The sequence below is a fragment of the Sapajus apella genome, unplaced genomic scaffold (assembly GCF_009761245.1).
Source record: "Sapajus apella isolate SASKATOON/1434 unplaced genomic scaffold, GSC_monkey_1.0 scaffold122, whole genome shotgun sequence".
NCBI classification, from domain to species: domain Eukaryota; kingdom Metazoa; phylum Chordata; class Mammalia; order Primates; family Cebidae; genus Sapajus; species Sapajus apella.
In genome coordinates this window covers 6,132,633-6,157,146 of record NW_022437062.1, presented here as the reverse complement: position 1 = coordinate 6,157,146, position 24,514 = coordinate 6,132,633, and the positions used below count along the sequence as shown (strand labels likewise).

General features: G+C 41.6%; 1 protein-coding gene across 3 annotated transcripts in view; it reads right to left on the bottom strand.

Moving 5' to 3' along the window:
* LOC116538725 (neuroendocrine protein 7B2) overlaps positions 1–24,514 on the bottom strand; it is a 51,681-nt gene that overhangs the window by 8,157 nt on the left and 19,010 nt on the right. For all 3 annotated transcript variants that reach the window (XM_032261243.1, XM_032261241.1, XM_032261242.1), the window contains exons 3-4: positions 7,331–7,480; positions 2,841–2,953 (exon numbers count right to left, since the gene is read on the bottom strand). In XM_032261243.1, the coding sequence (XP_032117134.1) occupies positions 2,841–2,953; positions 7,331–7,480 (263 nt within the window). The remainder of the gene's footprint in view (positions 1–2,840; positions 2,954–7,330; positions 7,481–24,514) is intronic.

Sequence of the window (24,514 nt, the reverse complement as noted above, 5' to 3'; positions counted from 1 at the left end):
GTTTTACTGGTAGGTGGTAATGAGAAAATAAATAAGGAAACCCAAGTTTAAGCAAACACATAAATGCAGATGACAAAAGGTGTCTAAACATGGTTCGTGGTCATTGATCTCTAATATTTTCCTTTTACATTTGGTCCTAGATTCTAGTCTTAGTTCTAATATAGACAAAGAGTAGGAAAGACTGAGAGAAACTCAAGTCAGTGTTTCGAGAAGGAAGCGCAGAGAATGAAGGACAGTGGTTGGCCTCATACTGGAGCACTGGAAGTGAGTGGAATTTGGTGAGAGAAATCTGTGAAGGTTTTCAAAAAGAGATGAAGAAAGCGGAAAAGAGAAGTTTTCATCCCTCCTACCTTGTCACACCACCAGCTGGGCTTCTTGCCTTCACTCACACCTTTACTCAGTCTCCCTCCTTTCTTTCTCTCATTTCTAGCCTACCAGTTAGGCTGAAGACCGTCCCACCTGAGACTTCAGCGCTGCTCTCCTTAGTGCCTTTGACTTCCTCAATGGCTACTATCCCAATCAGCCACACCAGTCCTCAGTCCTGGATCATACGCTACCCTTGTCTTCCATCTTCCCTAATAATGGCCCCTGGCCCTCAGAATACAGCCAAAACATGAAGCGGAATGGTGCTAAGTTGGGTTCATTTCACTTTCATGCAATTCATCTCAACCATGGGACTGTAAACTCTCTGAACCGTATCATATCCTGAGTCCTGTATACTGAGCATCTAGCATAGTGCCTAGAACACAGCGGGCTCAATCTGTTCTTTTTGTGTCTTTTTGGACCTGCCTTTTACTTCTGTTTGGGAATGCTTTGCTCACCTGTTATGGATCCCTTCCCAGTACTCCTCAGTAATCTCTTTCTCTCACTCTCTCTTCTCTTTTTTACCTCCTTCCTCCCTCTATTCCTCTCTTCTTTCTATGTAAAGTGCACTCATAGAAAAAGCTCATGCTCTCCATTTCATATGGAGACGAAACCTGATGTATCTCCTTTCCTCTTCGTGCTACATTTATTCCATATACTAATTCTTGTTAGTTTTTCCCCCTTTAAAATGTCTTGGATTCTCACCTTTCTTCACTGTGTTCACAGTCATCATAACTGAAATTACTCCCCATACTGTCTTCCTGGCTCAGATTAGTCTCCTCTCCTTCTACTTCATCCTTTAATGTGCCACCAAAATAACTTCTTTTATAGAAGGCTTTTATTATTTCAGTCTCTTATTCGAGAACCTATAGATGATTTTCTATTTAACTCAACATGTTTAAGCTCTACTAATAGGCTTACAAGTGGCTCCACAAACCAATTCTTGCAAACAGAACTGTTTATGAAAAAGAAGGAAAATGGAATAATGCAAACTGGAAGAAGCAAAATTAACCTAGAACTATTGTTGCTTTGTTGTTTCAAGACAGGAAATGTGTATATGTTGAAGGCAGAGGGAACTGCCAATGCAATGTTAAAGCAAGATGCTGAAAAAAATAAAAGTGGTCATTAATGAAGAGATACATCTTTGTCTAAAACAATGTAGAAGAAAGGGAGGGAGTTTAGTTTTGAAATTTCTGTATTCCCAGTGAAGTAGGACACAAGGCCATCTGTCAATAATGAGCTGAGAAGAGATGAGGGCTGAGGGAGTTGGAATATTTGCTCATTCACTCTTTCATTCATTCCACAGACATATTGGCCACCTACTGTTTCATGTGAATGAACACTCCTAGGTATTTCCCACTTTTCTCACATGGCTTCTTATATAAGCATCTGCTTATATAAGCCCAACCACAGAACACAGACATATCCCCCTTCAGTTCTGATCTTGTGTGGCTCATTGTTCTAGTCTGCTGGGATCTTGTTGAATCCCAACTCTGTCATCTGATGGTATCCCTTCCAACTTCATGTCATCCTCTGGGAATCTGATAAGTACATGTTCTATATTTTTATTACAAACATTGATAAAAATGTGGAGTGGGGTAGTGCTCAGACACACAGAATACCCTGAGAAATTTCCCTCCCTATCTACATGGACTCTTTAACAAGTCCTCTTTGGTGATATTCTATTGCCTAGGCTGTATCTCGCCACTTCTTTCAATAGGGGAACATAAAACGATCTTGTCAAATACTTTGCAACAGTCCAAATGCACCATGCCCACTTCATTTCCCTCATCAAGCTGGCAAATAAATGAATAATGCTGGCAAACGGAAGAAAATAATTAGATTGGCAAGACTTGCTTTTAGCACATTGATGCCAAATGGTCATGATTTCTCTTTCCAAGTGCTTATAAACAGCTCCCTTAAACTGACAGCTATACGCACTTACCTGGGACTGACAGCAATCTCACTGCTAAACATCTTGGATTTTTTTTCTCTTTCCATGAAGCAGAATTACATATGTCTGTTTCTAAGCTCTGGCCTCCTTTTCCCCTTGATTCTGCAGAGATTACCTCCCTTAGTTTAGAGATCAAGTTTGCAAGGTTTCTGATCACTTAAAAAAAAATCATATCCTTTGATAAAACCCTATAAGAGGTGCAGGAAACACTGGGAAATTTAGGATGTGTATGACACAGGCTGTGAAGTACACCAGAGTAGAAGCCTCTGGAGACTACGGCCAGTGTTAGGTTGCAGTCTGTTTGGATGGATTTGGTATACTGCTGCCTGAGTGTATTGGTATACTGACACATGAGTGTGGTCTTGAATAGTAATGACTTGAAGCTTTCACAACCAGAGATTTCTGAAAAATGAGCTTCTAAATAATTTGTCTTCTCTTCTTCTGCCCATATTGCTCATCCCTGCCATCAGCACCTTCAGAGTACCAAAGTGCAAAATCTACTGACAATTGAGATAGGGCTTACCCACTTGCCCAAGCCTGGATAGTCATGTTCCGGATCAAACAGATGCTGGTGCAACTGGAACTCTCGACTGAACTCGGCGGTGTCGGGGGTGTTTTCTAGACATCCATCATCTACTGCAAACAGCCAAAGATTTTTTGAGGAACAGCCAATACATTTATTATTATTCTAAGAGTTAATTTATCAAAAACAACTAGACATCCAAAGGTCAGAATCTGTTCACATCAGTAGTAACTTGGAACACTACAAGCCACCTTCCCTCTAGGATCCAGTTAGATAGGACTGCTCATCTCAAACCCCACTCCTGTGCAGAGGCTCACTGGCTGTTCACCAAACCCACTTCCCTTTCCTCCTTAGCACACAGCTAGAGTAGTTTCCCAGCCTTGCTTTGCAATCACATGGAGTCATTTGCCTCAGTTGAGGCCAATAGAATGTAAGCACAAGGGATGTATTCCATTCCCAGGCCTGGAAGTGAAATACATCATTTAAAAGCATAAAAACCTCTCATACCATGTTCTACTTCTCCTCATTCCTTATCCCCATCTGCTGGTCAGCTTGTTACATGCCGCCAGGACAACTGTGGGTGTCAGGTGTAAAGACGGCAGTCTGCGGTGCTGAACCATCCACCCAACACAGCCTCACCCACCTCTGGCAGGACTTCTCATGGGTGAAAAATAAACTTCTATTGCGCTGAGCCATAAAATTTTTTTAATCTGTTACAACAGCAAGTGTTTCCATAAGTAACATACTTCTAATGGCTTCTTGGAGAAAGTACATTACACAACAACATCAATCTCCACACAGTAGTTGATGTTGTGTTTTACTGTGATAATGGCTTAAGCTTTGGGGTCAGATAAGAGCAGAGCTCAAGGATCAAATCCCAGCTCCTAAGATATAGATAGGTTTAATTCCTTTGGAAAGTTAACTTGATCTCTCCAAGTTCATGTATGTATTTGTGAGATGCAAATAATTAAATATTTAGCTACAGGATTGCCCCGAGGAAGAGAGATGATTACATTTACAGCACCCAGCACATAATAGGTTTGCAATATGTTTTAGTTCCCTCCCCATCATCTCCCTTTAACTGATGGTTTATACTATGACTGCCCTTTGAAATCAAGCATGTCTTCCATTCAAGACAAAGAAAGACAGCTATCCCTCTTGGATGCTGTTTTTATCTAAATTCTATCATTACCAGGCATGATGTTCTAAAAGTGAGTCATTTTCCCCATGTCTAATGTATTCTAGACAACAGCAATAAGAAGGGGGACAGAGGAGGGATTGTGAATTTTGTGCAGGGTTAGCGGGAGGAGGGAGGGTCTCATTTAAAAGACATAGTGAGACATCAAAATCAATGCTGAAAGGGGGACTATTTACAATTAGCCAGGCTGTGTAGCTCTTGACGCTGCTCTGAAGCCTCCCAGCAGCTTTCCGCATGCAGTCTCTCAGCTCTGAGTAGCATGCAGCTAACGTGGAAGTCATCAGCATTCTGTAGAATCCCTAATGTGGCTCTCCACTCTTCAGTGAGTTATTTATCTAACTTTTACAATATATAGCAATTAACATGTAGGAAAATATACCAATTCAAGAGAGTTCAGGCAATCTGCATATGGTGCCTTTATAACCTTTCATAATTGTGTCTGCTGTACCTCCGAGGGGGCCCTGACTGAGGTACAGAGAACGCCTGCCCTGGGAACTGAAGGTGACTCCGAGGCTGAAAATGTGCCCTAGTATTCACACCCTGTCTCTGAAGCGCAGAGGACTCTGAGCTCTGCTGCTGGATCCAGGGTGAGTGGGCCACGATTCAGAGGAGAGCACGGCACGAAAGGAGAAGTCAAGGTTTTATTCTTGGATCGTTCAACTGTGCTGTGCGGTGTCGTGATTCAAGCAATTCCTCACAAATAACGGCTAAATTTAGCAAGCGATTTCATTCTTGGAATGCAGATTGTGGTAGAACAAAGAATGAGGAAAATGTTAGTTTAATGGAAGGAGGGCAAAGGAAATGGCAGACAATCTGTGACAAGAAAGTGTCTGGATTCGGGATTTTGTCCCGTTCTACTGTGCCGGCTTGACTGCTGTCTCTCAGAGCTTGATTCCATAGGTCTGTATGATTTTATATTTTTATTATTGTTGTTTTCAGATAACATAGAACTACACTGTGTGCTCTTTTAAGGCATTGCTATGTCTTCCTTCCAGAGATGACGAGATTAAGGCTCAGGAAAGTGAAAGTGGCATGCTTCGGTCAACAGCAGAGCTCCGATCTCCATTCTCCTCTAACATTCTCCAACTTCAGTGTGTACTACAACCATGACGAGGATTAGTTACAACAGATTTCTGGGTCCCACCCCAGAATTTCTGATTCAATAGGTTAAATCAGAGAGGAGGGCCTGAGAAGTTGCATTTTTAGCAAGTTTCCAGGTGCTGCTGCTGCTGGTGGTAGTGCTGGAATCACACTTTAAGAACGACTGCATATAACACATTCAATGGATTTAACAATGGAGACTGTTACTCCCTGAACTCTGATGTGGTCTTTCTTCCTACCCAACCAAAACCCTACAAGCAAGTAAAAGGTGGCTGACATGATTAGAGCCAGGCAGTGATTCAGGTTTTCCTGCCTTCCTGGCCCAGCAGCCACACATTGGCTTGGTCACATCCAACTATGTTGGTTATTTCACCTCAAGATGGAAGCTTTCTGCCCCATGGAAAACAGAGGCCTCACCCTAAATGAAAGGAGGGGCATCTTTTTAAAGACAGTCTCTTTCAGAGAGAGGCTGCATTGTGTTTAAGAAAAGCTGAGGTCAGACCAGTTCTGGGTATCATAAGAAAAAAATGTCTGGGCGTGGTAGCTCACACCCATAATCCCAGCACTTTGGAAGGCCAGGGTAGGAGGATCATTTGAGCTCTAGAGTTTGAGCCCAGCCTGGGCAATATAACAAGAACCCATCTCTACAAAAAATTTAAAAATTAGCTGGGCATGGTGGTGCACACCTGTTATCCCAGCTACTTTGGAGGCTGAGAGAGAAAATTACTACAGCTGTGCCACTGCACTCCCACCTGGGCAGCAGAGTGAGACCCTATTCCAACCAAAAAAAGAAAAAAAGCTGAGCAGTCAATATTATCACAATTTTCAGAGAAAGGCAATATGTCCCGGTGGTTGAGTACACAGCCCTTAATCAGGTAGACTTGGGTTTGAGTCTTGGTTCAGCTACTTGTTATCTGGATAACCTTGTGCAAGTTACACTCTAAGCTTCTGTGTTCTTAATGTAAAGTAGAAATAATATTATATTGGTACAAAACTAATTGCGGTTTTTCCCATTGAAAGCAATGGCAAAAACCGCAGTTACTTTTGCACCAACCTGATAAATACCAACTGTTATTATTAGGCTTGCAGAAAGACTACTCTGGTGCTAGAAGCTAACCCAAGCCCAAGGTAAGAGGTGCATTATTTACTAGGGGCAGCAAAGCTAATTATAATCAGGATGACACTTAAAGAGTCCTTACTCTATGCTAGGTGCTGTGCTAGAATGCTTTACATGGATAATTGTATTTACTTCCCACAATGTCCTCCATTTTGCAAATACAGTAAGGAAATTGAGGTAGAAAGTGGTTAATTAACTTGTTTAAGGTCACACAGGTTGACCTGGAGTTTGAACTCAGGTAGTCAGAGTCTAGAGCCGTTATGCCGAACCACCAAAGCCAGCTCTCAAAGACCAATGTGAGTGAAGCCCATGCTCTAGAGCTTGATTCCATAGGTCTGTATAAGTTTATGTTTTTACTGTTTTTGTTTTCAGATAAGCTAGAACTACACTGTGTGCTCTTTTAAGGCACTGACTATGTCCCCCTTCCATTGATGAAGAGATTAAGGCTCAGGAAAGTGAAAGTGGCATGCTGCAGTCAATGTGCTCTTTGGCATTAGCGGGTAGGATAGTGGGCAGAAAGTGAACAACATGGAAAATTTCAACCTTCTTCCTTAATCAACTTCTTCCTGAACCCCTTCTCTCTCATGCCACCTCCTGACCCCCAAATAAACAGGATTTTAGGAAAGATGCTAACTTCGTGTTGATGCGTGACACTGTTAGAACATTGACTGTCACAAGGAGTGAGGAAAACAAACAGGCAGGGATAATCCACAAACTCACCGGCTCCAAAGACATTAAAAATCAGCAGAAGCGTTCTCATGGAAAAGGAGAAAAATATGTTCCCCTTTTCATTAAAAGAGGAGCAAGTGCTAAAAAGTGCATCAATTCCAAAACAAGGGGAGACACAGATAGTAGGTAAAGCCTAGGCAGTGGAAATCCTGTGTGGGTGTGTCTGAACACCAGAACTCACACAAAAATTCTAGAATAAGTTTCCCCTTCCCATCTGCTTACAAATACGCATGGGCCCATCAGAATGGAAATACAATTTCTGGTAATATTTGTAGCTGATGTTAGAATTTCTAATTTCCTTCCAAAGCCCTACTTTCCATGAGAACCCAAGGGCATGTCTGTTACCTGTTTTTCCAACAGGACAGGGATTTGGAGGGTCTGGGTACCCCTGATCCTCACTAAAGTCCTGAGGAATGTTGTCTCCAGTCAACTCTGCCACGATGTTGGGGATGTTGCCGAAAGGACCCAGATGCTGAAGCCCTTCATGAGCTCCACCTGTGAGGGAATCAGAAGTAGTTCACTGCAGTGCAATTAAATTAATTTCAACTAATATTTATTCAGGTATATCACACAGGAAAAGCCCTGTGCCTTCTGCTGTGGGGAGAGAAAAAGAAATGAAAGGGTTCTTGCCCTCTAGGGATTTTGACATTTAGTTGCAGAAACAGACATGCACTGTACATATATTATTTCCATGCAAGGCAAATTGTATGTCATCCTGTAAAAGAAAGGTTAATACAGCATTACGAGAACATGGGAAAGGGGCTGGGAGTGGTGGCTCATGCCTGTAATTGCAGCACTTTGGGAAGCTGAGGCAGGCAGATCACCTGACGTCAGGAGTGCAAGAGCAGTCTGGCCAAGATAACAAAACCCCGTCTCTACTAAAAAAAAAAAGTATATATATATATATATATACAAAAACTAGCCGGGCATGGTGGTGGGTGCCTGTAATCCCAGCTACTCAGGAGGCTGAAGCGGGAGAATCACCTGAACCTGGGAGGTGGAGGTTGCAGTAAGTCAAGATGGCACCACTGCACTCCAGCCTGGGTGAGAGAGTGAGACTCTGTCTCAAAAAAAAAAAAAAAAAAAAAGCACACAGGAAAGGGAGAGTTCCATTTGGCTGTTGGGCTGACGGGATGTTAGGGCTTCTTGGAAAGGCTGGAACTTGAGTGACACCAACACAGATGGGTAGGGCTGGAAGCTGAGCATGGAGCTTGGGCAGGACTGGGGACAAGAAAGGAAGGCCATTCGGCTAGACAGGCTGAAAGCACATTATGACAAAAGACAAAGAAAAAAGTCACGGTCGTCTTGTTATTTTAGCTCAACCACTTAAAATTTGGTGTGTTTACTCCAATCTTTGCTATGTATCTTTTTATACAAAGTATCTATTCATTTTTATTTAATAATAAAGCACAAGCGTCTTTCCATCTGGCTGCATGGTCTCTATTCCTGTGATTATAAATGGCTATGTAGTGTTTAGTCCAATGGCTGTACCACAACATATTAACCACTCCCTATTGTGAGACATTTAGTGTTTCCCAATTCATTTTAGACACTTAATGTTTCCCATATTTTGGATTAATTTTCCTGAGGATAAATTCCCAGAAGTCAAATTACTGGGTCAAAGGCTATAAAACATTTTAATGACTCTTGATATTGTATTGCCGAACTATTTTCCAAAAAGGAGTTACCAATTTATAAACCATCACCAGCAAAATATGAAATACCACTTTTGCAACATTCTCACCAGCACTGCGTTTTATAAAAATTTTTATATTTTCTTTGCTAATTCAAATTTTAAAAAAATTACTGTTTTATTTTGAATGTCTTTTATTACCAACTTGGTCAAATATCTTCCCATGTGTTTACTATTTTTAATTTCATTTTTGTGAGCTGTTTGTTTATGCTCTTGGAATTTCAATGTTTCTCTTATCAATTTGTATGAACATTTTACATAATAAAAATACATGGCCTTTGGCTGTCACATTTTCTGCAAATATTTTCCCATGTTGTCTGACTTTGAATTCTGGTTATTATTATAGTATTTTGCTAGCATACGTTTTTTATGTTTATGTAGTCAGATTTGTCATTTTTATTCTCCTTTGTGATTTCTTCTTATCCTTCTAAACGCACAAAATTGTTGCCTATTCAGAAGTACTACTGACATTTGGAATAATTCTTTTAATTTTTCTATTTGCAACTTAACCCTTTAATCCATGTTATTTATTTTAGTGTATGTGAAATTGTTATCCAATTATCCCACCAGCATTTGTTAAATAATTCTGTCCTTTCCTACATTGTTTCATGTGTTTAACAAATACTTAAGTGTCTCATACATACCAAAACCTACTCAGAGCTCAGAGCACAGCAGTAAATAAGAACAACTTATCCTGCATAGCTTGTTTTACTACACATACCAATGCATGTTCATTTCTGGACTTACTTTTCTTTTAGCCTTAACATTCTATAAGGCTCACGAAGCTTCCTTTTCCAGCACCAGAGCAGACCATTTCTTAGAAGGATTTTATATTTATCAACTCCCTGGGGACATAGGAGCCCCACACTCAGAGTTCTCTTAATGCACAATCACGGTGTACGCAGTCCTATACCGGAGAGGCTGGTTTACAATCAAAAGATGCCTTGGCGTGCATGAAATTTGAGCAAAATCAGGCAAAAATAATGCCATGCTTCCATCTTCTCAAGAAGGAGGATCTTGCCAACAGGCTGGATTCTTTAAGTCCAGCTGGATGAGGCTCCCTTGTACCTGGATGAACGCTGGTACTTGCGTTTGTTTTTTTGGCTGAACCAGCTCTTCACTGGATTGACACATTTTTTTTCCCCTTGGAAATGTTAATATATTCAGTAGAATCATGACTAGATCTTAGTGTCCTGGGAATCATATTGTCTCTCTGAAGTGACATTGCATCACTCTGTCTTTGTGTACTGTATTGATTAACGTTTAACCTTAAAAGGACCCTCTTACCTCTGCTAATTCCTCTGGCCCCCAGATTCAGGCATCAAGTGGTGTTTATTTTGTTTACACTTATATTATATTTGATTGCTTTGTGATGAGAGTGGTTTGTGATGAGAATAATGAGACGTATCTAGCCCAAATCTAGGTGACTGCTTTGTAATGAGAGAAACTAAAGTTTCTGCATTTACAAAAAATGGTATTTCTTTTGTAAACTACCATATCATTATTTTTGGAAATTTTCCATGTGAATATTTAATATAAGGTATTTTACATAACCCATAAACATCCAACCATAGCCAATTTATCAACACTTAAATTATATTATTTTATATCCATATTCATATTTTATCTCTTTAGTCTATCATAACCTGATGGCTATATGTTAAAATCTACTACTATCAATAAGTGACTGTCATTCTCTTATTTCTTACTGTTTTTAACTTTTATCATTTTGATGCTATGCTAGTTGGCATATCCAAGGGTATAAATGTTTCATTTTAATTGTGTTGGTAACTGGCTGCTAAATATAAACTGATAAATCACAGATTGGTTTGTATTTCTTTTATTAGCTTGCCACTCTCGTTCTGTTGATTTGTGTTTAATTGGTAAATCTTTTACTATCCTTTTATTTTTAACCTTTCTGTATCTTTCTGATGATTCATCCAGTTCATCTGTGATGGCTACCTTCAGAGATTTTGTGGGGATACATATTATTCCACATTAACCCAATAGATGCAGAGGTTAAACAGACACATCAGTCCACTTGGTATTGATATATTTGAAGCTTTATATAATCTTGGCACTGTAGCCCCCACTGTGCTTGCTATAGGGCAGGCTCTCTGGTGTGTCAATACATGTCTTGACTTTTGAAAGCACCCTAGCATTAAGTGCCAGGAATTATCCAACTTGGCTCAAGGCAAAATGCGTGTCTTAATGCTCCATTAGTAATTAATGAAGGAAGCAAACACAGTTTCCCTTATGGAAGGCCTGCCAAGGCTCTGTTTACCTCTGTGCACCAGTGCCATTAAAATGAATGCAGCACTTGTTAGGAAGCAACAGATGTTTAGCACTACGCAGATACATTAGAACACAGACTCTTTTTAAACTGCCTTTAACGACGTCAAATCAAGAAACACTCACTGAGGTAGGAACTGAGGGAGATATGCAGAAGTAAAAAATTCTGTCCTTTCCACTCCATGAGCTAGAATTTTAGACAATTAAACAGGTATAGAAAATATGATAATTTTAACATTATACAGTTGCAAATATAGCCAAATGCTAGTTATCTGGATCAGTATAATATTTAGGTTATGTTGATCTATTGTACCTAAAGCCAAGTCAAACAAAAGAATATGATGCTATCGATCCCATTTGGTCTGTTCATCCCAGCCTCCTTAACTGTCTTACTGCAGTAACAACCAACAACAAATCAAAAAATCAATCTAAAAATATTTATTGAGCAGATAACATGTAATCAAAACCTGGACTAGGTACTAGAGAGTCAATGATGAACCAGAAAAAAATATAGGCTCTGCTCCCATAGTCTATAGAGAAACAAAAAGAAACGAACATAATACAGGCAGTTTTAATGCACTTATAATGTAACTGGGATACAGCAGTGTGTCACCGCTGTGTAGAGGAGAAGTATCTAGCCCAGATTTAGGTCACGGAAGACTTCCTGTAGCAACATACTGTGTACCAATAATCATGTTAGGTGCCATAGAAGATATAAATGCGAAAGACATAGTTCCTATTCTCTAGTTGGTTCTTCATCCTAGTTGGTTATACAAGACTAAGGCAATAAGCCAATAGTATATAATAAGATATATTCCCAACATAATGTATTATAGTATAGAAAACAGACTACTGTACAAAGCTAGCTAGGTTGGAGAGAAGTTAAGAAGTTCTGCTCTAAGAGTGTTGCTGAAACTCAGGAGTGAAGTGACAAGGATTGGAATTAGAGTGGCTACAACATGAGTCAAATAAGATTTCTAGCAGTGCACAGGAGAGAAGAGTCAAAAGCTTGTGAGGTTTCAAAATCTGCTGATTTGAGAAAAGAATGCCATTAATAAAGATAGGATCTTTCACTTACAGCTTTAAAATTATTTCAGGCAATTAATTAATTCTGTCCTGTGATGATGCTTTATTTATGTTTCCACCACAGCCATGGCACTCTACAAATGTCTCTAGAATAAATGGAAAATATTTAATTCTTGCCAAATGAGTTTTAAGCCCAGTTGTGTTTATATAAACGTTGCTTTATGTAATAAAATTGGTACCATGCAGCTGTTTATTTCCAAGCTCTGGATATCAAATCATTGGTAGACTTTCTTCGTGTTGCCATGGCAATAAAGTTGTACTCAGTTATAATTGTCAAGGGAGTGAGAAATAAAGAGAGTGGGTCTTATTTGAGTCAGGGCCCTTCAATCTCCTTCTTGGCCTGTGCTGGAACCCTGCGTAAAAATCTGCCAATCTTTCGACAGCATCCTGCTCTTCTCTGCATTCCCATCCTCTGCTATGTGCCTCCCATTCTCCCTCCCGCATGAGTCCCTTTGAGGTTGGCAGTTCAGCTGGGAAGTTGACCTGGTTGGTTTCAGTCTCTCCCTGGCCTTGACAATCTGATCAACCTCAGTTCCAAGCTTTGCCACCCATGGTCTTGTTAGGTGTCAACAGAGCCCTGAGCAGCATCCCCAAGGACCACCAGCTGCAGTCTAGCAACTCCAATGCTCGCTTGTCCAGAACAGGGCACACTGACTTTTCTGGTTGCTTAAAAACTCCCTTGGGTTTCAAATCCATTTTCCTGTCTCCATGATTTTGAAGGTCAGTTGTTAGTATCTAGTAAACAGAAATATGAAAATTGAATACCTTCTGACCCCCAACGTTTTCTTGGCTCTGAACAGTCATGGCCTTTTCGTTACACTGCTTGGGTTTTTTTCATTGTTTAGTTTTAGAGTAAATCTCTGTTATCACATCTTATCTTGATGTCATTTGATTCTCCAAAATGTTGTGCATAAAACAATCTGAATTAATTGAGGTTTCTGATTATAATAACATCTCACTTATCTCTTCACTAGAGAATGCGGTTTCATGTAGTATTCAGATCGCGGAAGCATCCGCTTTAGGATCCAGATTTATTTAACCATTTTAAAGGAAAATGTTCCACTATGAATATTAGGTAAATATTTTAAACAGCAGCTTGGGAATATGACTTTGCCTGTATTACTGGGAATATCAATGACTATACAGTGTTGTAACAGTGTATTCTCAGAGTCTTAAAGGGCATTCAGATATAAAACTATATTAAATGGTCCCAGATGCAATAGTTTTTAATGTTCTTTGTCACCTCAGTCCTTCTAAGCTATTAATTCTAGTCATCCCAAACCCTTTCCATGATGAAATACAGTAACTTGAGAGTGCACCTAGGCCCTGCACGTCTAATTTAACCCTGCCCCCCACAACACACACACACACACCCCCACACGGGGATCTTATCCAAATGTCAATTCTGATGCAAGGTGAAGGGTGCGGCCTGAGGTTCTGCACTCCTCACAAGTTCCCAGGTAGTGCAGATGCTGCTGGTCCACGAGCCGCACTTTCAGTAGCAAGGGGCTAGAAAATCAGAGAGCCAGGTTTATTAGAATTATATATAAAATGAAATTAAATTAGCTCTGGGAGAGCACCTAAGCCAATCTTGCTTTATGGAATTTGTGACATCCAGTGTGGCTGCTAAGAACCTTCTTAAAAGTCTGCAGTTTCAGAGAAAGGAGCTGTCACTGCAGTTGCAGTCCTTTAACTTAAGGTTTTACTCTACAGAGGCACTTGCTCACACTTTGCAAGAAAAGGATCCTGCTACCCCATTTCTCACTTACACTAATTCTGTGGGAATTAGAGGTAAACACCTCCCTTGAAAGTGAGTTCTCACGGTATAAGCAAGGTCCTTTGCAGAGCCTGATAATGTCCACTATGATGCAAGAGCTCTCCTGGCTGGGGCCAGTGGAGTCAGTTTTGATGAAAGTTAATGTTGGTCAGAAATTAAGAACATAAATGGGACCTGGGCTACTTCCTCTTTTCTTTTTCTTTCTTTCTTCCTTTTTTTTTTTTGTAATGTTATGGTTTCAACAGTTTCAAATTGCTTTTATATCCTTATTTAAAACATCTTAGCGAGGTTAGTAGGACAAGAATCACTATGCATAATGCTAAGTGAGAAAGTGAGTCCTGGGAGAAAGTTTCTTGCCTAAAGCTAGTCACCAAGTTAGCTATTTTGGATTCCAGCTCTGTGTCCGCTCTATAGTGGCACTGGGAGGGCCCCCACGAGGACTTGGCTGCGTCCATTCATACCCTTTCCCGTGCGTTTCCATCTTCCAAAGATGAGCTGGAGCTCCAGAGCCACAGTTAATAGAACGGCCTGTCGGGGAAGCTGGGGTCTCTCATAGTTTCCAGGTCACTCAGGGGACCCCCAGTGTCAGTGACCCCTGCAGAGCCAGGCACCGGCAGAATGGCTCTGAGACGGGATGCCACCCGTCGGCCTCGCCACCACGGTTCCTTGGCACCTGAGTGCCCACCTCACGCCGAGGTTTGGAACATCCGGACAGCCCCTGCCCTGCAGACTCTGCCACACGACTTGGGAGCAGCCAGACGAGCCCGCAGCCAGCGGCGTCCCATCCGCACCCTCACCCTGCCTGCAGCCCTGGGTTCTCACGCAACCGGGCACTGGCGCTGGGCAATAAAGGAGAAGTGCGGCGGGGCAGCTTGGTGCCAGGGAGCCAGTCGCCCACCTCGTAAAAAGGGAGTTCCGTGAGGAGCATCTGGCAGGGAGTGGGCACTCTCCCCTGAATACCAGCTGAAGGGAACGGGTCCAGCAGTTTTCACTTATGTTACCACAAACAGCAGATGCTAGAAATACACTTCACTCAGAAAGCAACGACCAGTTTTCCTTTTGTCAGCGGTCTGGGAGTGGCCTGGCACTCCGCACAGCGCCCGGCCTCCTCTGGTTTCCCCTCAGACTCTGACGGAGCCGAAGGTGCAGCGGAGAGCAGAGCCGGGGAGGGCGGAGAGAAGGTGGAGGGGCGGCTGCGCCCCCAGGCCAAGGGAAGGCAAAGGGGAGTGGGCGAGGGGGGCGAGGGGAGCGAGGGGGGCGGGGGGTGGGCGAGGGCTCCTTCTGGAGGCCACAGAACAGCCTGGGACTCCCTGAGGCGACACTGGCCACAGGCACCAGGCACTGGGGGCTGAGAGAAGCCCCGACACCCAGAAATCTCCTTTCTAAGGTCCAACTTGCCACAAAAGTGTTGGTTTATTTTTTCACAACTTGAGGTAAACACATACACAACTTTACACAATGCACAATCACTTGTCCACAACCAGAGGGCTCATCAGTCAGCTTCTATGTAATCCGCGCTTGGTTTTCTCCTCCTTAGTCAGCACACGGGCAATTTCGCCACAGTTAGTGTGCCCAGTGGAAAGAAGAAGACGGAGGCAAGCAGAAAGAGCAGGAGAGGGACAAACAGATTGGCCCTTATGAATGGGGAAAGGAGCCTGAAAGAAATGGCTCACATGAGGGTGGAACCTAAAATTTTAGATGTCTGACCCCGATGTTTCTGCTTCCTGCAACCCAAGTAATTGAACGGAGACAAGAAAAGAATGGAGTCATTTCCACACATCCTTTCTCCAAAGTCACTCTATGTATTACCTTTTGGCCTTGACTTCTGGTGAGAAAGTAGTCCTAACATTCAGACTTATTTATGAAAAGCAACTATTTTCATTTACTGAGGACCCATAAAAACGAGAACACTTTTTATACAAAGGGCCTTCTTCCTGTTGTTAGGGCCCTGAGTTCAAGTCCACATTCTGCCACACACTATGGGATTCTCATACCCTCCCAGTCTCACTGGACCTGTTTCTCCCTTTTTAACCTGCGGATAACATGCCTGTGGGAGGATCAAATCAGATACTGTATATAAAATGTAACCTCAGTGCCTGGTGTGTAATAAGCACTCGGTGAATGCCGGTTGATTTTACTGTCTAGTCAATATTTCCTAATAGCACAATTAACAGGTTCGAAATTAATGATGCTACATATTTTTCATTCTGGTGATCATGGTCCTGTAGTTGAGATACCAAGCAACAGGGCTCAGAACATTTGAGCTTTTTACTAACATTGGTGCCTCCATATCAATTCAAAACTAAATACAGTCCTGCTTTGCCTAACAAAGTTACAAACCCAGGCAGCATAATCCCTTCTCTCAAGGAGCTTGCCCTCCAATATGGGACAAAATATTTCCACATCAACACATATCTGATGTTTGTGCCTCGTGGAAGAGACCATGAGCACTAGAAATGTGTCTCCTGGAATGAGAAAAGGAACACACAAGAGTTTACACTTACAGATGTATATCATCACCTCAGCTCTCCTCCCTGGGAACAGAATTTGGTTTAAGCTGTTTAGAATGGTGAGGATTTATGTTGCAATATCCACATTCTCTAAACTCACAGGACAAGTGACCCCCAAAGCACACAGCATTTGGTAATTGAGAAAAACAAAGGAATGATTCTATCTGTGCTGAATTGGCTTATTCATTCACTTGCCTCAGGGCAGTTTGCTAGAGTGATCCTTCTGCTCTGAATTCGAGCCTGGTCCCTCACAGGGACTGCCCCACATAGCCGGCAAAGCCAGACACCCCGGCTGGCATTAGCCTGGCCTTGTAGGAGAGATCTAAATTGGGTTGAGCCTGTTGGCAGATAAGCAAAATGAAACCCATTCGGATATTTTGTCTTGAAAGACATTTGTTTTCATTCCTTTTCTTTCTTCTGCCTTTCCCCTCATACGGGGATCTGAAAAACTCAAGCTCCTTGGGAACCAAAGGCAGCATTATCATCATCTACTGAGAGGCACGCAAACAGCGAAGGCAGAGACGGGAGTTCTCTGTGCACTGCATTTGTAGCTTTCACATCTACATGTGGTCCCAATTTAGGATCACAAGTGGAGTTGTTTATTTTAGAAAAGCTTTTTAGTTCACTTTTAAGGTATTTTGCTTAACCATTGCTTGCTTTTCAAAAGGAGAAAACGTGTATTTTTTTTTTCCTGAAGTGGGGTTTGTTTTGGCTGTTTACTCATTTGCAAAAGTTCAAATTTTATCCTATGAATTTAACTAATTTTTCTGTAGCCACCACAAACCCCAACCCTCTCTACTACATACACACAAAACCCCAAAATAAAATAATTTGGACATGAAGCATTTTTAGGAGAGCTGTGAATTTAACAGGTTTTGAAAAAGACATTTCAAATAGGTAATTTGCAATAGCACTTTTAAGCTCCTTCATATAACTTTGATTTGCTGTCTAAAATGAAGTCTCAACTTGGGAATTTGTATTGAGACTAAGCATGTCTTTATACTAAGGTTAAGGTTCCTGTGTGTCCTTTAAAAACTGTTTTATAATTCTTGCTGAAAATATATGGCTTAGCTGGGAGTCAGACTGGAGATTAAGTTGAGGTATCAGTTATGATTGAAAAAATAATGGGATACAGAATTGTGGTGATGGATGGGATTAGATGAGGATATGGACACAAAACTGTGAAAAAGTAAAAATACGGATTTTGGCTCTCTAGCATCTGGTTCCACATACAGGCCTACTGCCTCCAATTATTTAAAGTGCCCACTTCATCTTCCTTTCTGAAACTATACTTACTGATGACATCATTTGTCCAGAACCTGAGCCCCACCTCTCTGTTCTCAATGACATAACAGGTCCTCTGTATCATTCCTTTGGGTAGGCTTCTCTACTAACATGGTAATGAGTGCTAATTAACATGTGGTACTCTGCTCCTGTATGATATGTTTGCAACTTAAAGGATTTCTGGGATAATTCTCTTAAAGTAGTGACTTTGCCAACAGGAATTGCAGCCCCCTCCCCGCTCCCGGTGTGCCAGCTCAAAGGATAAACATGGTATGCCAGGTTCTTAGGTAAGGAAAAGGGGCAATGGCGATGACAATCCTGCAGGCAGAAACAAAGACAGCAGGGGCCAAACCAGAGCCAGGTAAATGCACAGAACGTTTATAATCAGTGATCCAGCATCCAAGGACATAGCTTCCAACATGAAAGAAACAAGTAGAGGAGATCTGCAGGAGCTTAGGGAAGACAGAAGCAATGAATGGCTGAGCCGACAGATGACATCAGCACCAAAACACTGTGAGAGTGGAAGTGACCCTCCGCCCCAGACCCAAAGCTCTTTGATGGTTTCTGCGGAGGCTCACCTTCCAGTCAGCCTGGGCTTCACAGGGAAGCAGGTCACTGGGGACGTATGGGTGAAGAGGTGTGAATAAGGGGTGGTAGGAACTGTGTTGGGCCCATTCTGGATGGGATGAGGTGGGAGTGGCAGGGCCTGGCAGCGCTGTGCTCACTCAGAGCCCTTTCCTTCAGCTGGCCTGGTTCTGTACTGGCCAGGGGGATGGCCCTAGCAAGACTGGGGCTACACAGCTTGGGAATGTAATTAGTCCATCATGTCACTTCTCTCCATATGTCTGTAGACTAAAATGAGGAGACTCCATTTGGAAAGGCCTTTTGGGTCATGACAAGGAACGTGATTCTCACTTGGCCTTACAGATTCGTACCAGCATCAATGACCAGTCCCCTACTTCTTTTTCTCTATCCTAAGCTGCTATAAATCCCTAAGTGTTCTTTATAAATGATTAGAATAAACATTTGTTTCAGACAGTAATCTCATTGTAGAAAATTCTTTTCTGTTTTTGAGTCCCTAGTAGTTATTACTGTTTTTGGGGAGGGTGGGGATTAATTCTAGCCTCAAGAGGGGAGGGTATGTCGTGTGTGTGTTGGGGAGAGGGTGGTGCTCAGACTAAATCCTGTACAACCCCCTGGTAATGTTTTCCTGGCCTATGGTTTCCCATCTCATACAAATATTCCCAATTTCTCTCTTTATCCATGCAACCTCTGCCTGGCAATAGGTATTTAGAATAAAGCAGGTTGGATGGCTCATGCCTGTAATCCTAGTACTTTGGGAGGCTGAGGCAGGCAGATCACTTGAGATCACTTGGTCTCAAGAGTTTAAAACCAGCCTGGCCAACATGGTGAAACCCCATCTGTAATAAAAATACTAAAAAATTATCCAGGCATGGTGGTGGGTGCCTGTAGTCCCAGCTATACAGGAGGCTGAGGCAGGAGAACCACTTGAATCCGGGAGGCAGAGGTTGCAGGGAGCCAAGATTGTGCCACTGTACTCCATCTAGCCGGGGCGACAGAATGACACTTCGTCTCAAAAAAAAAAAAAAAAAAAAAAAAAAAAAAAGAATAAAACTACAACAAAACCAAACAAAAAAGCATTCATGACTTATTATCAACTTTGTGCCAGGAACCATACCTGGAGCCAGAACTCAATGTTATGTTAGAAGAGACAGACTCAAAGGTGGCCAGAAAGCTGTGTGGAAGAGTGGTGAGCAATTTGTGCCTTAAAGTCCGAAAGAGAGGCCTCTGGCAGTACACTCAGACAGCTGAAGCACTCCACAGAGACACTGGAGATATACCTCATGGAATTCTTTTGAACCTTAAAAATGGCAACTCTCTTACCCACACACGGTAAAAGGCGTGAGGAAAGCACACATAACTCAAATTCATGAAAACACCAGACTTATCTTAAAAAACAGCTTCAACCTTCCCATTCACCCACTCCAACCCAATTTTTAACTAGAACTACTGAGGAAAAGTAATGTTGGCCTGAGTCAATTCCAGTCCCCCTTTATATATTTTAAAATTGTATACAGCAGTGCTGTTCTGTAGAAATAGAACGTGAACTACATTTGTAATTTTAAATTGTCTAGTCTTCTCAGTTCAAAAAGTAAAAAGAAATAGTGAAACTAAATTTAATAATTTTTTATCCCAATATAACCAAATTACCATTTCAACATGTAAATGATATAAATAATTGCTGAGATATTTTATATTCTTTTTTTCATATTTTCTTCCAAATAAGGTGTGTAGTTTATACTTTGAGCATATCACAGCTCGAGCCAGCTGTATTTCAGGTGTTTAGTAGCCTTGTGGGCCTGGTGAATACCAAATCGGGCAGAGCAGGTATATAGGGGAGGTTAGGCATGGTGGTCAAAAGTGCAGGCTGCAATCCAGATGCCTGAGTTTGAACACTGGCTCTGTCATACTAGCTGTATGGCCTCATCTGTAAAACAAGAATACTTAAGCAATACCATCTTTAAGCAGTTGGTCTGAGGATAAAATAAAATAGTCCTTGTAAGACATTTTGTAAGAATTCTGGCAAATATTGTGCTTAATAAACGTTAGCTGGGGTGGTCACTTTATAATGCATGAGCTCTGTACTTAAAAACATATGTGGTCCTGAACAGGTTATCTTACCTCTTTGAATATTAGCTTCCTTCTCCGTAAAACAGGGTGATAATAATACTTCATTGAGAAGATTAACTGGTACAAACATAGCACTTAATAAATGTTCGTTTCTTTCTCCTTGACTTTAGGTGCCAGCAAAAACAGAAATAGCCAAAGGGCTCGCTGAGTGGGAGCAGAGCTAAATGGGCCTGGATAATTGGCAAACGGATAGTCACGAGGTTCACTATGCCACAGGCAAGCATACAGATGGTTCCAACATACCTCGGCCAGTGTGGGAGTGCCCAGTAGATGTGTTTCTTTTGTAGTTCCTTTACTAGAAGCTTCATAACAGCAGGTATGTTTACTTTTCCACAGGCTAGTAGAAATAGAGTCTGTATGTGCATCTTATGTAACATATCCCTCCGTATGTATGCTGAATTCAATAGGCAGCCATGTTCGATATTTTAGAGCTGTAGCCACCACTCAGCTCCCTTGTGTTGATAAGAAGATACACTCAGGGAAAAGAAGACCTATTTGTTTATTATAAGGTTCAAAATCTCTAAGGGTAATAGCCTTTACTGCTTTCCTATTCAGAAGTTTGTTTTTTCATATTTAATAGCTCATACAGGATTTTGAAAAGGAAAACTTAAAAATTTTAATTAGAACCATATCCTAAATATCCTTTTGCTCCTCTGCATTTTTGTTTATTTTTTTTCTTAGGAATGATTTGTTCAGAGTTTTGAAATTACCAGGGAAGAGCTTTTGAGGATGTTTGAGATCCATGATTCAAAGGGACACATGAGTGACAGCTCTATTTGTGACATCAGAAGCCACCAGCCATTCCTCAAACTGCCAGCTCTGGGGTCCTCCATTCCGCACTCGAAGGAGATGCTGCAAACCCTGCTAAGGTTTTCATGCCCCTTGTCTTTAACATTTCAAAAAGCTCACTTTCCAAAGACAGTGAAACTGCCATGAAAAACACAATGAACTCTGGGTGATGTGGAGGCCCCATCATTTCTGCCATCAATGGAAAGGGCAATTTTGATTAGAGACAAATAGTACTTGATTTTACCTAAAGGGACTTATGACTTCTTCACAGTTCTAACCCCTCCTTCTCCACAGGAATTCAATAATGTAAACCTAACAATAAAAAATGAAATAAAATGAATATAATGAGAACACCCTAAAACTGGTTTCCCTCCTGGCCTTTATCTATGTTGTATCTTTCAGAAATAGTCAGAAACTAGGCTTAAAACGAACAAACAGAAAACACCCCAAACCAGAATCTAATGCTGATGTGATCATTTAAATAAACACACTGGACAAAGAAGTTGTTTTACAAAAATGAAAATGGAAAAAATTCCTTGAGAAGAGGCATGGATTATTCAGGATACCTGTGTGATTCTAATTGTTTCAGTGCTACAAGGTACATTTTAGGGGAATGTGGCTCTGATGGATAAATGTACTTTTAATTCATTTAAAGGCAGTGATTTGAGATATGAGACTTTTTTTGGGTAGGCACAACCACAAAAATGTCATGTAGATCTTGAAAAGTTTTTCATCCAAAAACCTCAAAGGGTTTGACTCATGTCAACATCCACCGCCCCATTTGATAGGCAGAGGGAGAAGAATGACTATGAAAGGAAGATTCTCCGAGACCAAAACTGGAGACCTACTAGAGGCTGGGCTCACATAGGCACCCTGGCCCAGACCACAGTAGGGAGGGAGGTCCCTTTCTGCCTTTGTGCCTCATCTCCTGAGTTAGAGACAGTAGCTTATTTTCCTCTCTTGGTTCCCTTCAGTATTCCTTATTTATTGAACAGATGTTCAATACGTATTTGTTGACAGAATGGCCTCCATTTTGAGTGGAGGTGACTTAGCAGGACACATGCTATTTACACAAACAGAAGAACCCAGCAGCACACACATGACTAGGGATCCCATTATTGTTCCTAGAGGTAGATTTATAGTGAAGTGAATGAGGGCCCCTTATTTGTGCACACCTTGCAATGGTGTGTTATTTTTCTTTAAAAAAGTTTTCAAATTGCATGAGTTTCAGACCTCACAAAACTTGAATCTGTTGTGGATTCCTCTTAAAAGCTGTATACAAATGCCATCTTGCATTCTTCATCTGTCGTTATTTTGACTCCTAGTCATCCAAAGCAAATATAAATCAATTAGCTTTGTAGCCATGGACAACTGAGGCCTGGGTTTCCTCATTTCTGAAAATGAAAGGTGATTAAATACGATTCCTCAGATCCCAAAAGAGAATAATGTGGAGAAGAAGGGCACAGTGAGAAACGGAAGGAGGCAAAGGCCTGGACACCCTGGTGCTGGCTGCCCCAGCAATAGCTGGCGTATGACCTTCAGTGAAGAACTTTACCTCTCAGGGCCTCATTTTCTCTCCTATGAAATGAGGCAGGTGGACAAGACATTCTCTAAAGTCCCATGACTCCAGTACCCTGACTTGTGCAGTGTGTCACCGCTCATGGCCACTCTCGCTGGGTGCTTACAGTAGCCCTGAGATTAGTCAGTGGAACACTCTGGTGAGCTTCAGAATTCAGATTCAGTGCTCTTCTTACTATACCACATTGCAGGTATTTTCCAGCTCAACAGTAAACAAGGCTAATGTCATTGGTTTGATGGCCTTCAAATACGCACTGTTGTCATACCAAGTCAAAGATGACAGTCTGACATGAACCAGCATTGCAGATGTAGACGTGGCAAATGATGAGGGTGTAGTTCCTTTCCCGTAAGAGGCACTGGACTTGAAGCTGCAGCTGGTACAGCCCATCTGCAGGGAAATGCCATTTTCTTCTCCTGCCTCTGCTCAAAACTTGAGTCCCACTGCATACAGTGAGGCAGTCATTAGAATCACTCATGGCACTGAAAAAATCCCAAGCAGCCCAGAGTCCCTGGAACTACCATATTTGAATTCCTGGAGAGATTAGGGGCCAGGAATCTTTCCTTTTAAGCTTCCCAGGTGATTCTGCTGATCCACAAGGTAGGAAAATTGGTGTTCTAGGTATTTTTCTCTGTCCTAATGAGCCTGGAAATGCTGTATCACTTAAAACAGTAAGTTTTTCTGGCTACCCTGATGCCTTGTGCCACAAAGTCAAGCTGGTGTAGCATTGGTTAGGACAAACAGTGACAGTCACGAAAGACCACCTATTCTATGATTCCATTTATATGAAATGTCCAGAAGAGGCAAATTCACAGACACAGAAAGTAGAGTAGTGGTTTCCAGGGTCTGGGGAAAGGAGATTGAGGGAAGGAGTAAGGGGGCAGAGATGCAGGGAATGGCTAAGGGGAATGGCGTTTCTTTATGAGGCAATAAAAAAAATCTAAAACTGATTGTACTATGTGAATCTACTAAAAACCATTAAATTGTATACTTTAAATTGTTGAATTACATGGTATGTAAATTATATCTCAGTAAAGCTGTCATTCATATATATGTATATATACATATACACATTATATATATATATGTGTATATATATATATATATATTTTAACGGCCCTAATCTTCTCCTCCCTGCGCTACACACAAAGACACGTGCACCAACTCATGATCATTGGCAGGTTAATTACAGAGGCCCAATTACATATATGAATGGCACTCCAACCACCTCACTTGTGACCACTTTAATACTCCCCAGCGCTCCAGCTCCCCTGCACCAGAGACATCAGATCCTCCCGGGTGGATGGCACCACCTGGTGGCCATCACAGGAAATCCTGTCGGGACACCTCCGCACTACCTCCTCTATCGCCATTCTTTCCTCTTCTTCCAACTTCAGGTCTCAGTTAATTCTAGTTGAGGTAATCTCCAATTTATATGGAAGCACTCCCTTTCATCTCTCCTCTAAACTCTTGCCTCAATCTTCCTCTACGCTGTTAAACAGCTTAAAGAACTGTAGTTTTAAGTCTATGTGTGAAAATGGAAAGAAACGAATCTTAAAGTGGATAGATACAAATCAGATCTAATAAAGAAGCAATGCATTGTATTAACAAACATCTCAGAGACTAAGAAAAGCAAATAGCTACATAATAGGAAGAGATGTTCTGTTTCATTGGTAATCAAATAAACACAATGAGATGCCATTTTTGCCTAAAAGGGTAATATTCATAGTTAACAAGTGAGACAAGACGCCCACAAATGAGAGAGAGCACAGCCATGTAAATCCAACTCTGACAGAAGGCAACCTGACAG